This window comes from Enoplosus armatus, chromosome 22, assembly GCF_043641665.1.
Source record: "Enoplosus armatus isolate fEnoArm2 chromosome 22, fEnoArm2.hap1, whole genome shotgun sequence".
In the NCBI taxonomy this organism is placed as follows: Eukaryota; Metazoa; Chordata; class Actinopteri; order Centrarchiformes; family Enoplosidae; genus Enoplosus; species Enoplosus armatus.
The window spans coordinates 7,946,010-7,962,554 of NC_092201.1; the positions used below are offsets into that span (position 1 = coordinate 7,946,010).

Sequence of the window (16,545 nt, forward strand, 5' to 3'; positions counted from 1 at the left end):
ATCATGCTAGTGTGTCAGTGTCTGACTTCAGTGACAGCATGTGTCTTTGTGGTCCATGTGCATCTGTGTGCACACGTGTTGAAATATGACTTCCAGTGTGAGTGTGGGAGACGTTGTAGCGTTGACTTGGTGTGTTTTTTATTTGAGAGAGAGAGAGAGAGAGGCTGTCAGGCAGAGATGTGCTGTGATGATAGTCTGTGCGTCCAACAGAGAGAACCGCCGTCAGTGCCAGGCTGCGCTTTAGAGATACCACTACGCATAGGCGTTTCTGATCTCGTTACATTCAGCCATGCCCTACATGGGATGGTTTAATTATGGTCCTTTTCATACCCTTGAATATGGAATTTAGTCAGTAAAATGTGCTGTGAAGACATGTATAATTGCATCACTTATATCTGGAAAAAAAGAGAGACCAGCATCCAAAAGAATTTTATCCTTGGCACCTACTGGAGGTGGTGCACTGAAGCTGTGAGAAGATTTGAAAATTACTTAGATTTCATCAGTGCCCATGATCACTGCCCTGGTGTATTTAAGCCAGGCCCTAGATTCACCAGCAAGATGCACTGGTGCTTATTATATGTTCTGACCTCAGACCCATTTCTCTCCTTCTTTATACTATGAAGGTAATATTATTTGCAGGGCTACCTTTGTCCAATTCAATGAGAAGTAACCGTGTGATCAAAGGGAATAAATAGATGTGTGATGCTTGTCCTTCATCAGATTTTCTAATAAGTAGAACTATGGCTATTGGCTGTTTAACTGTACAGTACTCATGTATTATTATTCTTACATAGAGTAACCTTCTGATGTCTTTGTGTTTAAGTCGGATTCTAAAATCCTGATTCAAAGAGAACCCTTTTTAGTATCATGAGGAAACATTTGTTCAACATACTTAGGAATGTGGCAGAGAAAGGAAAAATATCTCAAACTTGTATTTCAAGACTGAAATTCCAGTTAGTGTGCAGACACACACACAAACACAAACATACACACACAGAACTTTACCCTCATCATAACCCAATATCAGTCCCACGCTGATGATGTCGTCTCTCTTTCCTGGCTGTCGTCGGTGAGCAGCGTGAGTGACAGCGGTCATCCACCAATGACGGCTCATTAATCAAAAGTGCCAGCAACACCTATTATTGCCCCATGCCGTTACCATGGAGACAAGAGGAGGGGATGGCTGGAGATCTACCTCAGCTTTGCCCATTGCGCTCGGTCACTCAAGGCCCATGCCAATCAGTGCCAGTCAATGCCAGTTTGAATTGGCAGGGCTATATATCATAATAGATGGACTGCTCTCCCAAGTGGCCAAATTTCCCATATGGAGTCAGTGAAGAAAGATGGAAGCTGTCAAGCAGTTACATTTTCATGAAAATCGGTGCTGATACAAAATACGTAGTATTCTCACTTTACATATTAGTTTGGTTTGTTTGTTTGTTTTTGCAGTTAATGTGTATTTGGCTCTAAAAAGTGCTACAAACAATAACATTTTGTTGGAATTTTTCAGGATGCAAACAGTAATGCAGCAATAAGATGTGCTGTGTGAGTAAAGGGTGTATCTGCTCACTTCTCCACCTACACATACATTGACCATACAGTATCTGACTGCAACAAGTGCATTTCTGTAGAGGTACTCTGCTACATTTCTAGTAGTTTAGATAGAATTGACCATGATTCAATGATTCATACCCTCTGTACACCTTGTTTCACTCTATTGAGTTTTTCACATTCTCTGTTGGTTTTGTGTTAATGTTTTCTTTTAATATTTTTGCTTATCTTTACCATTCATAAATTCAAAAATGTACCTGGAATGTCTCTGGACTGTATTTAATCCTTGTTGTATGTTTCTCTGCAGCTGTCTAGGGTGCCTGTGGAGGCCTGTGGTCAGTACTCAACTTGCAGTGAATGTCTTGGATCAGGAGATCCCCACTGTGGCTGGTGTGTGCTGCATAACATGTAAGTACTACTAGAACTATCATAGATGTGCACAGACACACACACAAACACACATCTGTATTTCTCTTTTTCATAATTTATATTTCAGGCTTACAAACATTATATTTTCTCACTTCCCTCCAATGCAGTCACAGAGCCTCAAACTTGTTAACCAGACAGTCTTGGGGGGGGGGGGGGGGGGGGGGGGTTCTTAGCCTCCCCTACCTCCATGACGCCTGGGCCCATGCCCAGCCCTCCATCCCTTGCAGCCCTTGAGCATTCAGGGACTCCTCTAGCCAACCCAAGCCAACTCTCAGATTGCTTCCCTGGAGCTCGGCCTTGTGCCAGCATCCCCCTTAGATCCATTACCAAACCTGACCACTGGCATTGTTTACCAGCCCTGAAACCAGAGCCTGGTGAGAGCACAGACACTGGCTGGTACTGCCAGGGCTCTGATGGGCACCATTCCAAACTCCAAGGAGTTGACACGAGGAGAGTGATAGCTTCTGTTATTGTAACTGAACTGGAAACTGTTGAATGAGATATAGATTATCTTATTAACCACTATTCACTCACTCTCTGCCAGGCTAACCTGTTCTCCTTCCTGCATTTATTTTTTGCTTTACCTTTAAGCTTGTCTGTCTGTCTGTGTCGTTCTCTCTTTCACATGCACACACATAGATGCACACAAATTCACACACACCCCAGGTGCTGTCAAACCCTTGTCCCTCAAGATTGGAGTGGGAGATATTGCTTGCTGGGGGCAGGGAGATTTCCCACTCCACTGTAAATTGAAAATTGGTTTCTTGTGTTGGTGCTAGCCCTTGGGTAGAGTGTGTGCATATATGTGTGTGTGTGTGTGTGTGTGTGTGCACGTGTGAGTGAGACGGAGTACATTTAGGAGCTTCATCCCTGCTGGCATGAGAGAATATGGGCAGGGCAGAGAAGTGGTGTGAGTGTGAGAGGAACATACTCACTGAAACCCTGAAAGGAAGGAAGCTGGACAGCAGAGGAGACAGAGTGACAGAGAAAATAACAGATGAATGGTGAGATGATAAAGGTGTACGGAAGCAAACTAGGAGAGAATAGACTAGTAAATTCTGAGAAAGGCCAAAAGAAAAGAAAGATATCATGGTGGTCATCCTGGATACAAACTTCTAAGAGAGAGGAGCTGTGAAAGAGGAGTGAAATGTGATACATTGACAGAGATCTGAAAACGGTTTTAGTGAGAAAAAATAGTAAGTTTGTGTTCAGCAGAGTGAAGGAAGGAGAAATAGAGGATGAATGTGCTTGAGGTCTCCAGGGTAGAAAGTGCATTAGCAGACAGAAGACACACTCTGATGGGTTATGGGTCACATACCAGAGGTTAGAGGCAAAGTCACACACACACACACACACACACACACACACACACACACACACACACTCCCATGCATGAATGTGTAATGCATCAATCAGAGTTTCATGTTTAGCACAATTTCTTACAATGAACTCCCTCTCCAAACACTACTTTACCAAACATTAATCAACGTGGTGTATTCTAGCAGATCATTTCATTTAAAGATTATTTGTCCAAAAATAAAGTACCAAGATCAATGTAAGGTGCCAACAGTGAGCATGGAATGTGCTTGCAATTTAAATCAAATCTTAAGTGTGCTGCGACTGTATGTGGATATGGTCCACCAGTGAGTGCATGCTTGTTTCTTTGTGTGTGTATGTGCATGTGTGTGAGTACAAACCCATTAACACCCTGGACATCCTCCCAGTCGGAGCAAATGGGTGACCACAGATTGGCCTGTCACACTTAGCCTGATAGAATCTGCTCACCTCAGCTCACCCCTCTCTTCACTCACATACACACAAGGGAGGGCATTCACACACACACACACACTCTTTTCTTGCTGGAGAATTAGTGTCAAGTCGCCAAAACGAGAGTAGAGCCCAGAGAGAGAGAGAAAATAGTCGATCTCAGGTGTCTAGGTGTTTGACCATCACAAGGGCAGAAGGGGAGATTACAGGTGTGTTTTTTTGTGTGTGTCAGTTTGCCTCTCCTTAACCTTTCTAGCAGACAGACACACAAACACGGGTAAAATGCACAACCCAGTGTGATTGATCGACCACAGGTTTACCTTTCCCAGAATCCCTCTCCTCATCGCTCTCAATCCCCCTCCTTTTGAATTCTTAACAGGGTCTTGGTGTAACTGAAGTCCCCCTGAGTGCCACCTCTACCACAGGGCAGGCAGGACTCAAATCCCCTGCCATAATCACTCCTGTTTACCTGCTGTATGTCATTTTCTGTTATATTAACCACTGTTGATCTTTGGCACCTGAGATATTTATTGTGTTAGCCCCATTTACTTAAATCAACTATCTGTAAAGTTTAAAAGTTTAAATTTTTGGCTATTCAACCCAATGCACAGGTCAGTTTTGTGTAGTGTCGTGAGGATTATTACAAAATAATTAGACTGCTACACGTAAAAACGCACACTGAGATTACAGGGCCTCCAAATGTATGCTTTGTTGGTCCCTAAGCAAATGGCTCAGATACACTGTGTGTACGTATCTCTCCACTCCACCCCCCCCCCCCCCCCCCCCCACCTTCTCTAGTAACAGTCAAGTGAGGTCAGTAGTGGTGCAGGACCATCAACAGGCCTGATTCACAGCCTGAGTACATCCCAGCAGGTTCTACAGACAGACACATGGCTAATTGTAGTGAAAATGAAAGTACAGAAAGTATTTTGGATTTCCCTTTTGTCTTCAATCTCTATTTTTATTATATATATGCAGTCTCTGGAATCAAAAGACTTTAGGACGTTCATAATACTGGTCACCTTCCAAACCCCTAAGGTGAAATAAGCAACAGGTGTTGCAGTATATAATTTAAATGTGCTGAAGGATAAAGAAAGTAAGGAAAGCAAGGAAATAAGTACTATCATGTAAGGTGGATAGTATGACAGAGAATTAAAAATGCATTAAAGTGTGTCCTTGCTGAATAGGTCTGACACACACATACCTGACCCAAAGTCCTTCTCTCCAGGCATCTCAGCCATAACAAATGCAACATATCCAGTGCGAGCTGAACTATTTGATATTCAGAGGATAGAAATATCCATCCTATGTCCTTCAGTCTGCTCTCACCTCCACTTGAGTATCTTGAGTAATAACATTGTTATTTATATTGCTCCAAGAAGTGACTCAAATAAAGTAGATTGACACTTGAAAATGATAATTTTAGATGGATGTATAGATAGATATAGGCGTGGATAGGTTGATGTTGGACGTAATAGAATAGCACTGCTGAACCACAAACTCCTGAAAGGAGGAGTTCACTCAAAAATAGTTTTTTATATTGATTATATTATATTAATCAGCTGGGATGCTGGACATTAAAGCTTGTACTCTCATTTTATAGAAATCAGAGCTTCTGAGAGTCAAGACTCTGTTATCCACTTGTATGCTGAGTGCATTCTGAACATTGTATTTTTACTACAGTGACACTTACTAAACCACTGGTGCAAAATGCTTGCCTCCGGTTCTGTGATTGGCCAGGAGTCCTGCTCAGTCATAGCTTTAATTGATTAACCTGACATTACAGAATGTAGCCAATGGGCAAACCAATGAATGAGCATCCACAAGTGAATGACAGCCTTTTCATGCTGGAAGCCCACTGGGTCAGTCTGCAGTGCTTAGGAGAATAGGGACAACAGATGGATGTGTTGCGAATTATAATGGAGTGTATTTTTTTGTGTTCATATAAAATGCCATGCTATCTTGTGAAATGCTTTTCCTGGCCTGGCCAAGGTTAAAGATATTTCTACAAAGAATAAAAATGTGAAAACAGGCACCCTGCCTAGAACACAGACTGCAGACCAAAGGCTTAAACAATGCATCTTTAATAACATATAGCAAAAAGGCCAAAACACAAGGAACTCTTAGAGTTCACACACGCTCTCCCACCCACACTTAGTCTGTGCTGGAAGGAGGGGCGTTGAGGGGAGGGATAGCATGTGGTTCATCTTCAAAGTGTTCTTCCAGATAGTTTGTTGTTCCCAATCAACCTTGAAATCACCTCACTGATCTGAGAGCAAACAGAATTGGAAGCGCCCTCTCTCTCTGTCTCTCTCTGTCTCTCTCTCTGTCTGTCTCTCTCTCTCTCTCTCTCACACTTACACACACACACATACACTCTCTCTCTCTTTCTCAATCAACATTGCCTTTATTTACTCTATAGATCGGTGAGAGGAGCTGTTAGAGAGAACACCAGGGGAAGAGGAGAAAGGCAATCAATAGTACAGGGGAGGAAATCAACAGGAGTGGATAGTGCACGTGTGTGTGTGTGTGTGTGTGTGTGTGTGTGTTTGTGTGTGTGTGTGTGTGTGTGTGTGTGTCTGATAGCAGTCATTGTCCTTGACAAACACTGGCCATTCATTTAGAAAGCCAAATGTCTTCATTTATAGACATATGCTTGTATTTATCTTATGAACTGTGTACCCTATATGACCCCTACATATTCTTCAAGCCCACTAAGAAACTATGCGTCAGATCACCCCCCACCGCCCCACCCCCCCGCAGGTAGCCCTGCCGCTATTCGAGTAAACCCGAAGCTTCACCTGTCAACCAAACTGTCTTGGCCTATCAAACTCATGCTCTCTTCTGCTGAGATGCACGACTTATGCTAATACCTGTCTAGCACAGCAGGTGAAAGGAAAGTTTTCACTCATATCAGCCCCCCCTTTTCATCATTCCCCTTCTTTCCACTCTTTTACCACTGACATTGCATGTCATTCTCTGTCAATCAGAGGAGAGTCTCATAGGGGACTCTTATGTAAGGAGCATAGTGTAGTCCTATGTACAGTAGCAAACATAAATATGCTTATGTTATACATATGTATTATTTATTCTACACCCCAGTATTTAAACTAAATTTATGGATAAAAATAATTGACTTCTTCTACATATTAGAACATCCTAGTTGTGTGATATATGACTGGACCTAGTACGGATAGTATTTATAAATCACAGTCATTGAACATTATTCTAAAGCCACTTTTAAGTCACTTTTCTATGATGACAAAACTTGACTAATTTACTAATACTTGTCGTTCCATTCAGCAAAGGAGGTTTTGTGTCTTACTGTTTTTGTAAGACGACACTAATCTGACGTGGCATATTCCTTTTTCCATCCTCACTTCAACCTCTCCAAGTAAGGAAGGGGCACTTCTGCAATGAACAGCTACGTTATGGACATGTTACCTCCCCTAATGCCGGTCTGTCAGCTGTCAGTTTTGTAAGTGGTTAACTAGGCTGTCAACGTGCCTGTCATGCGTGACAGCCAGACAGATTGGAAACCATATTTGGAGAAGTAGCATTGTCAAAATGAATGTCATCATATTTGGCATGGATGTTGAGAATATCTCACTGAGAATATCTCACATTACTCCGTGATATCGGTGTCAATTTGGAACAAATGGTGCTAATGTTGCAATATCTTCACATTGATAATTGGTTTGACATATCTCAATCTCTGCTTTTGGCTGCGATAGGGGTAATAGTCCCACAGCGCTGAAATCATTTTCTCTCTCTCACTTTTTCGTTTTCTTCTTCCTACCCTTTCTTCACTATCATTCAAATAACACTCTATCTCCAGCAGGCTTATCATACACAACATTTTTGTGTGTACAGTCTACATGTCTGTGTATGCATATATTTATGTGTGTCTGTGCTCCCACGAATCCACTGACAGTCTGCATATATTTGTTCATATATTATCAGTTTCAAAGTGTGTTTTAGTGCATTGTATCGTATGTGCAGACATGTGATCTTTTATTGTAAGATCCCAGCATGTTGTGTGTTCAGAAGCGTGTTTGCCCATAAACAGCATCACTCTCCTGCTCCTTCTAACTCCTTTCCTCTCTTCCTCCAAACACTCATAAATATCGATCCCTCCTTCCTGAAGTGGAATAGGGACAGTAAAGTCATCTATGCCACTGGCCGCAGGCAAATACCGTCTCCTAGTTCATTAGAGAAGGACTGTCTATACAATCAATAGTAAACTTCTAGAGGTAAACTGTGATACAGGGGAGTCCTTATGAATCAGTGGACCCAGACAGCCAATGCGAATATTTCATTTTCCTTTGGAGTAGCACTGTGGTTTATCAAAATGAACAGATGAAATACGTCTAAGTGCTTTTATGAAGTTGTATCCTGGATTCACACGATCAAGTCTTGATAAACAGTTGTCAAACACATGTTCAAGCTTATTAAGATGATACAAAAAAGTTCAAGAAGTCATAAGTAAACACACAAAATGGGTGATAAAACTTTCAAGTCAAGCTGCAAAGCTTCCTGTCTTCTAAATCCTTTGTTTTCCCAAGATATCTCTGGTGCTGTCAAACGAATAACCTTTTCAGAGGCAAAAGCTAATTGGCAGATCCATTGAATGGTTTTTCTTTCTCTCTCTCTCTCTCATATTAATTCTGCACCACCAGTACCTGTCGCTGTGTCACAGTCATCCGTTACCTCAGTGTGCTCATTACTGCGGTATGCCACACTAATGCTAATTAAACTGCAGTTCCGCAATTAGCATGCTACCAAGGACTCATGTTTGGTTGTGGCAAACACTAGCCTTCCCCTGGAGATAGCCGTAAGTGCTTGGAAACATATTGTTGGCAGAGAAAGGAATTTTTAACACCAAAAGAAAGTTTTTCCTCTAATGTTAATGTGAGATCTAACATTATTCCAGCTACCTTTTAGTAAAAACATTATCTGTGATCTCATATCAGAAGCCAAGCTAGAAAGTAAATAGAATGATTCCATATATAATACATTATGTGTGATAATTGCTTGAATGCATAATAGTGGAGATGTTTGCTAGTGTGCTGTGCAGTCTACGTTCAAACTGCTGGCGTCATGACTGACTGAATGGAAATGTCACCTACATAACAGCAATGAGAAAAAATACAAATATCTGAAATAATATCCAAAGGTTAATTGTGATGCAGACAAACTTGTGATTTAAAAAAAGTTGCCTTGTGGAAAACTAATTTAATTTGTGGACTTTCTCACTATCACTACTGAGCCAAGATTCAAGGACAAGGAGAAAGTAGAGATAATGAAAGTAAAAGAAAAGATTCACAAGAGATAACAAAGAACAGAGGCTTTCTGGTCAATGAAGAAATATTTGTTTTATCATTGACTTGAACTTGAACTAGCTTATCAATAAAGAAAAAAAATCTACCAATAGAAGACAGAAATGAAGAAAAGTTTTGGAAGTTTTGAGCTAACAGCTGGACTATATCAGTATATAATGGATTCCCAATGAAGACGTGTCAGTAGTAGACATAAGTTTAGGCTTCACTTGTGTATCCACTCAGCACTTTGAATGTCCCCTGAGATGCATTTTACAGACCACAACATCATAACACCTGGTTTTCAAATAATTACTGCCCAGTAAGATTTTAGAGCCCTTGCATCAGAAATTAAGATACTAGAATTAGTTGCAACTATCACAATGCGCTGCTCAGCCCAATATTCCCAAGTGGAGCAGCTGGATTTGGTATTAAACAGTGGTAAAAATGACCTGGTCAACTCTCAAAGTTAAATTTATTCAAAGTTGTTTCTTTGATCTTGAGATCCTTGCATCCATGGCACTTGCTCTGATGTCTGCGCCCAGGGGAGGATGGCCATCCCCTGAGTATGGGTGGCTGGTTTCACCCTGCCTTACCCCCACCCTCCACCTCTTGCTGAATGCTAAGGGAAGTTGAGGGAAGGGAACAAGGCCAAGAAGTGACAGGGGCATCAGGACGGAACGGAGTGCTGCACCTCCTAGTTCCCTCTCAACTGTCACCATCATAGTGTGAAGAAGCACACACCCACACACACACACAAAGCAATCTACCTAGCCCTGACACACATGCACAAGCACATACACAACAGCTGCATGCCCACTTTTAAGTCAGGACCATTGCTCACTGTCACCTATTGTCACCCTACCATACAGAGGGAAACAAACACTGAATGGACATGCACACACAACACACACTCACAGTAGGGAAGGTGTCTGCTTTTGTCCAGCAGAGCATGAACCAGACTCAGGGACTGACATGAAACAGAGAGGATGAATGAGAGATAGGTTGACAGTCAAAGGAAGTGAAGGTATATGGTGATGTATTCCACGTGATGAGAGGGAAAGAAAGGTTACATGAATTCACAGAAAGGGAGAGTGGGGATGAGAAATCTTCCAGTGAAGAGCATAAATTAAACTCTAGAAGCAGGTACTCTAGTTGAGGATATGAGGGTAAACACATACACACACACACACACGTACGTTTCATCCTGACTATGACTGTGAGCACCTCTGGGAGAGGGTTCTCATGCAGGTCACCTCACATGTCCCATCACATAGCTGGTACTATGGCAACAACAGCATAGTAAGAATATAATTACCCTGTTATATAATTCTACAGCTCGATAAACATTTATGTAAATCTGTATTGTTTACCTTTTTTTCACCAGCACCATTTATTTTCACTGCATGACTTAAGCCAGTTTGAATATTGTGAATATACTATATGGACAAGCTCTTTGATCAGTGTATCTTTGGAAGTGAATCTTCTTCAAAGTAAGGAGTAAATGGAAACAGTGTTTAGAATATGTCTTTTGTACCTTTCACAACCACTCTGTATATATATATGAGTATGTTAAGTGTCCTCTCAGTTAGAGTTAGAATAGGCACCATCTAGTGCTAATGGAAATGTTATTTTTATTTGCATAGTAGAAACATGCAAAAAACATCAGATGTGTCTGTATTAGGCCTTAAACACTCAATACACATACACTTCAGAGACCCCTGAAGTGCCCTATTCGCTACTATTCGTGTGAATAAACACACCTCAACTCCACAGCCTGGATATTGACTGCCTGGATCAATAGTATCATATGCTGGTGTCTACAGCTGCACACGCGGGATAATAACACAATATATGGAAGATAAAAGCCAAGTGCACTATTGAGACCCCACTGAAAAGCAGCCCTCCAGTGCCCTGCACTATCACCCCAGGGGTGGTTATGAAAACATCATCAAAGAGGGGGTATTGGGAAATACGGTAGATGCAATGCAATGATATGCCATTGTTTTCCCTTGTCAGCGTCTGGGCTTTTATTTTATGAATGTGAGGTCAGATTGTGTTTCGATGTAGTAATAAATGGGGCAGTGATATATGAGCTGTTTGGAAACTTTCCAGTTTTAGCTTTTACGTCATTTGTCTTATCACATCCAAGCTATCACATTGGTTTAATTTTGTCATCTTTAAATACAAAGAATGAGCAATCTTAGAACTCACATGGACATTTAGTGCACATATGTAATTAAGATATACAAATAACCAGCATTAGTGCAGTTAGCTGCATAATTTCTGTAATTCTGCTCCTTCCGGACGCTTTTGTGTCAGTAAAACGCTCCTTAATAGTCTAATTTTGTGCGGTTTGAGAAAAACAAAATTATTCAATAATTCAAGACTTTATAAAAGCACATTTTGTAAATAACATCTGCTTTGTCGTCACACTCTTTAACCTTCCTGCTCCTCACGCACACACCAACATACCTCTGAGTCAGACAGATAAAGCTGTTTGATATAGAGAACCTGGCCTAATGGCATCTTCAGGGGCAGCAGTGGCATCACATATCCTAGATAAACAGCGTAATAAGCCTGCCACACCATCCCACCATTAGATAGCTCTGCCAGGGAATTGTTTGTTTGTTTGTGTGTGTATGTGTGTGTGTGTGTGTGTGTGTGAGGGAGAGAAAGAGAGATGAAGGAAGTTGGTGGCACAGCTTTTGACAGCTGCTAAAATTGCGTGGTGGAGTGTGAGGCTCCAAAAGTCACGGCAGAGAGAAACAGCTGCTACTTGTTTGCCCGCAGGGCCAGATTGATGCTGCTGATCACCATCTATTCCAGTGTGTTTGTGTGTGTGAGAGAGAAATATTGGATTCATGGAGGTTGTTGGGAACAATAAATGATAACAACCTTTATTTTATTCAAATGTTTATACAACATTGATTGACAAAATCAGGCTCTCTCCCTGCCTCCCTCTGTCTTTCATACATATATTTTAAGAGGTTGTTTTATCTCATACTGTATGGCTACCTGTGCAAACTCTCAGCAGCAGTGTTACTGTGTAATTTTCCGCTCAGCCGGCGTTCTTGCATTAGTTGTACGTAAAGGGGATGGCTCGGAGATTTCTAAACTTGGGGGTAGTCACTCTGCAATTTCTATGTCTTTGTGTATGGCCTTATATGAGAGACACAGATTTTGTGTGTGTGTGTGTGTGTGTGTGTGTGTGTGTGTGTGTGTGTGTGTGTGTCCACAAACTGGAGTAACAGGGTCATGGCCAGTGGGCCAGGTAATGACTCTCCCACCGGCCCCTCCATGCGGATTTCTGCTCTGTGGACCCCAACTCTTAATGATAGCACAAGGAGGCACACTGACTGTTGTGTGTGAGTTTGTGTGTATTCAGCTGTGTTTATGTGTGTCTGTGGTCACATGTACGAGGAAGAGGATGTTGCCTAGCCAGGCTGAATGTATATATGTGTGTGTGATTTGACTTAAGTTCTGTGACACAGCTCCTGCTCTACAGTACCTTATACAGCCTCAGGCTATTAGTATGTATAGGATTCTATACAGTGTCTGATGATGCATGGGTAGTATGGTAATTGGGTTTCAGTTGGTCTACAGAGTGCCTATTTGTTGTGCACTGATTTACCACAAGCAACGCTGTAAAGCCAGAGACACAGTTGTGTAGTATACAACAAATACTTGTAATTTCACCGCAGGGGAGGTTTTGTTTTTTTATTTGTGTACAGGAATATGCATGCGTGTATGACATTTTTGTATCTTCAGTGTACATATACATGTATATACTTGTTGACCACTTGTGCCTGATGCTTGTGTGTGTGCATGCGTGTATGTGTGTTTGTTTCCTCCAGTGACATGAGCATTTGATAGAGCCGTGGATGGCTGGACCTCGGCTTTGTGAGAATTTAATAGCTTTCATTTCCCAGCCTGCTTGACCTTCTCCATGCCTCACATTAGATATGCATTACACCTGAAGTCTCACATGGCCAGATACATCTGCACCCTCTCTTTAGTATATTTTCTCTCTGCGCTCCCCTGAGCCCTGCGCCCCACTGATACTCGACTAGTTTCAGCCACAAGGGATCAAACCTGGAATTATACTTGTACCACTTATGTCCACATGCCTTCAAAATATCAAATAATACTGTATGTTTAGTACTGACTTTGGTCCCTGTGTTTATTTTTTGTTGCCAAGACAGTGAATGGTGAACAAGTTTCTCATTTTAAATGTCGGTGTTTTTCGCAGTTACCTGAACAAAGTTCTGCTCTTTGAGTTCTTGTTCTCTTTGTTCCTCTTGCTCTTTTTATGTCGTTTTCATTCATTTCCAGGATATGTCTCATTATGCTGGTGCACATTTCAAACCCAAACTATGAATCAAAGAATGAGTGCTTGCCAGGGATGTTCCTTTTTTAAGTTAAAGGTTACCTTTTTGAAGATAGTCATTTTAGAGGGCTTGCAGAATAATATGATCATCTTATACTCTAAACATTGTAGTCAATTAAATCATCAAAAGGGCTAAATTATAAATATTGTGTGATGAAATATATTATCCACAAGACCATCTAGTTTTGAGTGGCAGTGACATCCTCAACAACAATTGCGGGGCTAAAAATCCTTCTCTGCCCTCTTCTCAGTCTCACTCTAATTGTGTCACCTTATCAAAGGCTGGGAGAAACAAGAGTGCAGATTAGTTTCCATTCAGGGCCAATCTAATCCTTTCAGCTCTCTCCCTCATAATGTGTCATTGACAGTCAGTCAAACAGCTCTGCACAACAGCAGTGTTTACTAACCAAATGAATATGTTGGACATCTAATTCTAATTCTCCACAAAAAAAGATAGCCCCAATCAGGCTTTTTATGCTTTTTATTTGAAATCTAAATCACTTTGATTTCTGGGGTTCTCTAAATGGTCTATTCTCTGATGTTTACTAAGGGTGGGATTGTTTCATATTGTTACAAACGATGCAATCTTTTTTTCTTTCAAGGTCTGTCTGGATAGTAATTGAAAACAATTATCCAGTGCTTTGCTCTGATAATACCCACCTCTTACATCAGCCAAACCATGTTCGGCATTATCTTCAATATCTTTTCACTGAAGCCCCTAATCAGCTGGAGCAGCTATATAAATTCCCCTTCACAGTGGTGTGGACATCTGGGTTAATCCAAATCAATATGTGTACATGTTTTACACATTGGTGAGAGATTCAGTCAGGATGCAAGACCACTTCTTAAAGAAAAACGCATATATGTTAGCTGGTGTATCCCACTAGCATCTCAGTAGAGTTTTCTGCTGGTATATACAGCAGAATGAACAGGAACTTGTGGGTATTTCAGGAAAGAAATCACATCAAAAGAGTGTCAGTGTTTCTCCACAATTAAACTATGCTAGGGTTGAATTAGTATGTACATGAAGATGAAATACAAACCAGAAAGTCCAGTTTGAAGGCTTCTCAAATGCCAAAACACAACACAAATTAAATCCTTGTTTGAGCCATTATTCTGCAGAAAAGTTGGCACTCTGCACTGCATCTCATTGAGTTGAATGAGAAAAACCCTGCACTGTCCAACCCTTAGGAAGGTAGAGAGATGCAGAAAAAAGAAAAACCCTCCCCCTTGCGCTGAGTCACAGTCCCTGCATGGTCTGTGCCTGGGATGTAAAAGTTAATAATTCGACCTGTTGGCTGTTTCATCCTTCCCAGCAAGTCTGTGACCTTCTGACTCAGAAAGAGATGAAACTTACAGTCCCTGCAGGGCTACATTACATCTCCATAGATAAACAGAGGCCATGCAGGTACTTGCAATACAATTCACTGGCTTGCACTACCACCTATATAACCTATATTACATTTTAAAGTCTGTGAAGGAAAGTCCAATGTATGCAGTAAAAGCCGGCATTGCAACATCATCTCAGGCTAGAAGGCTCCACCTGCATTCAAACAACGAGGATCATTATACATTATACATCATTGTTGATATTCAGAATTGATACACTAAAAGAGGGTAGGTTGTAAAGGAAACCTACATGAAGTCATTATTTAGAGGATAATGGTATTTGATATAGATTCCATACACACAGGGAATGGTGGACCTGCACACACCAGTTGAAACTAATGTATAGAAGAGCAATTACTACAAATGCATCCAGTTGGCTATTGGTACTAAATACTAGCATTATGAAATGTAAATGTATTTTTTAATATCATAATCTTAGATTAACACTTATTGTAGAAACTGGGATACAGGATTGTGATCACTGGATAACTTTTCTTCAGATTGATGATCTTTGATGCAGCTGAGTGAGGGTGTTAGTTTGTTTTTTTAACATTTGCATAACAAGCAAAAACAAATTGGTCCCTGTCCACTTCTTAGAGCAAGTGATATATCCTCTCTAATGATAATGTATAACAGGCCCCAGTCCAGTTATGTCAGGTCTAGTTGTTGCACTCGTCAACTCATACTGCCTCATTATGTGTCTTTGGCTTGTAACTATATTAAGATACATACTAAAATTCTGCAGATGATAAACTTGTGGGCTGAAAATCTTCGCAGAAATAATTAATTCTAACATTGTACATTGTCACACACATAAAAACCTAACCTAAAAATGTTATTTGCAGTGAGACGGACATTAATAAGTCTTTGCAGCACATGTTGTTTACTCAGGGTCAGGTATGTGCCAGCTGTAAGACGTCTGACATTCCCTGTCTTTGAATTTTAAAGCAACAAGTGTCACAACTATAACTATATAATGAAAAATGAAAGAATGAAAAATGGCCAAACTCCATTGGCAAAGCCTCTTTAACAGGATGATAAACAACACAAAACTAGAACCTGGAAAATTATCAGTGAATTAGAATGAATAGCATCTCATTTACACATTATCAACAAAGACTCTAAGTTGAGAAATGTTGGTTCATGACTGGGGGCTTTTCCTCTTGAAGTATATCTCCCTACACATATATCTCTTGTGTGACAACATTTGATTTAAGCTAATCTGAAGGCAACTGGGTGCCTTCTTCCTTTTATTAAGTACTTAATATTAATATACTGTTATCAGTGTACATTATGTTGTCCCTCGTAATTTCTTTGTATTAATGTTTTATTATACTGCTCTCAACACCTTAACATCCTTCAGGAATCAATAAAATATAGCTGTTTATTAAGATATATATATGTAGAAAATAGCATATAAATGCATATTACTGTGTGTATCTGTGTGTGTTTGAGAGTGAGAGAAAGAGAAAGAAAGAGAGAGACAAATTTATTGAATGGTGTAAACCTCTATTCACCCATTTATTATTCAATTGTAATGATTCAGTCACTCATAGTGATGATTCACTTACAGAGATTGTGCCAGTAAACGCTAATAATGCATTACTTCTTGTCCTCTTGGCATGAAATTTGAGGTTTTTCTACCAAAACAGTGACTCTGTCAAGGAACAAGCACAAAGGGGAAACATCATTATACAAATA

General features: G+C 40.7%; 1 protein-coding gene across 1 annotated transcript in view; it reads left to right on the forward strand.

The window, feature by feature from the left end:
• plxna4 (plexin A4) overlaps positions 1-16,545 on the forward strand; it is a 189,521-nt gene that overhangs the window by 111,889 nt on the left and 61,087 nt on the right. Inside the window, exon 4 of the mRNA XM_070929103.1 lies at positions 1,859-1,959. Within this exon, the coding sequence (XP_070785204.1) occupies positions 1,859-1,959 (101 nt within the window). The remainder of the gene's footprint in view (positions 1-1,858; positions 1,960-16,545) is intronic.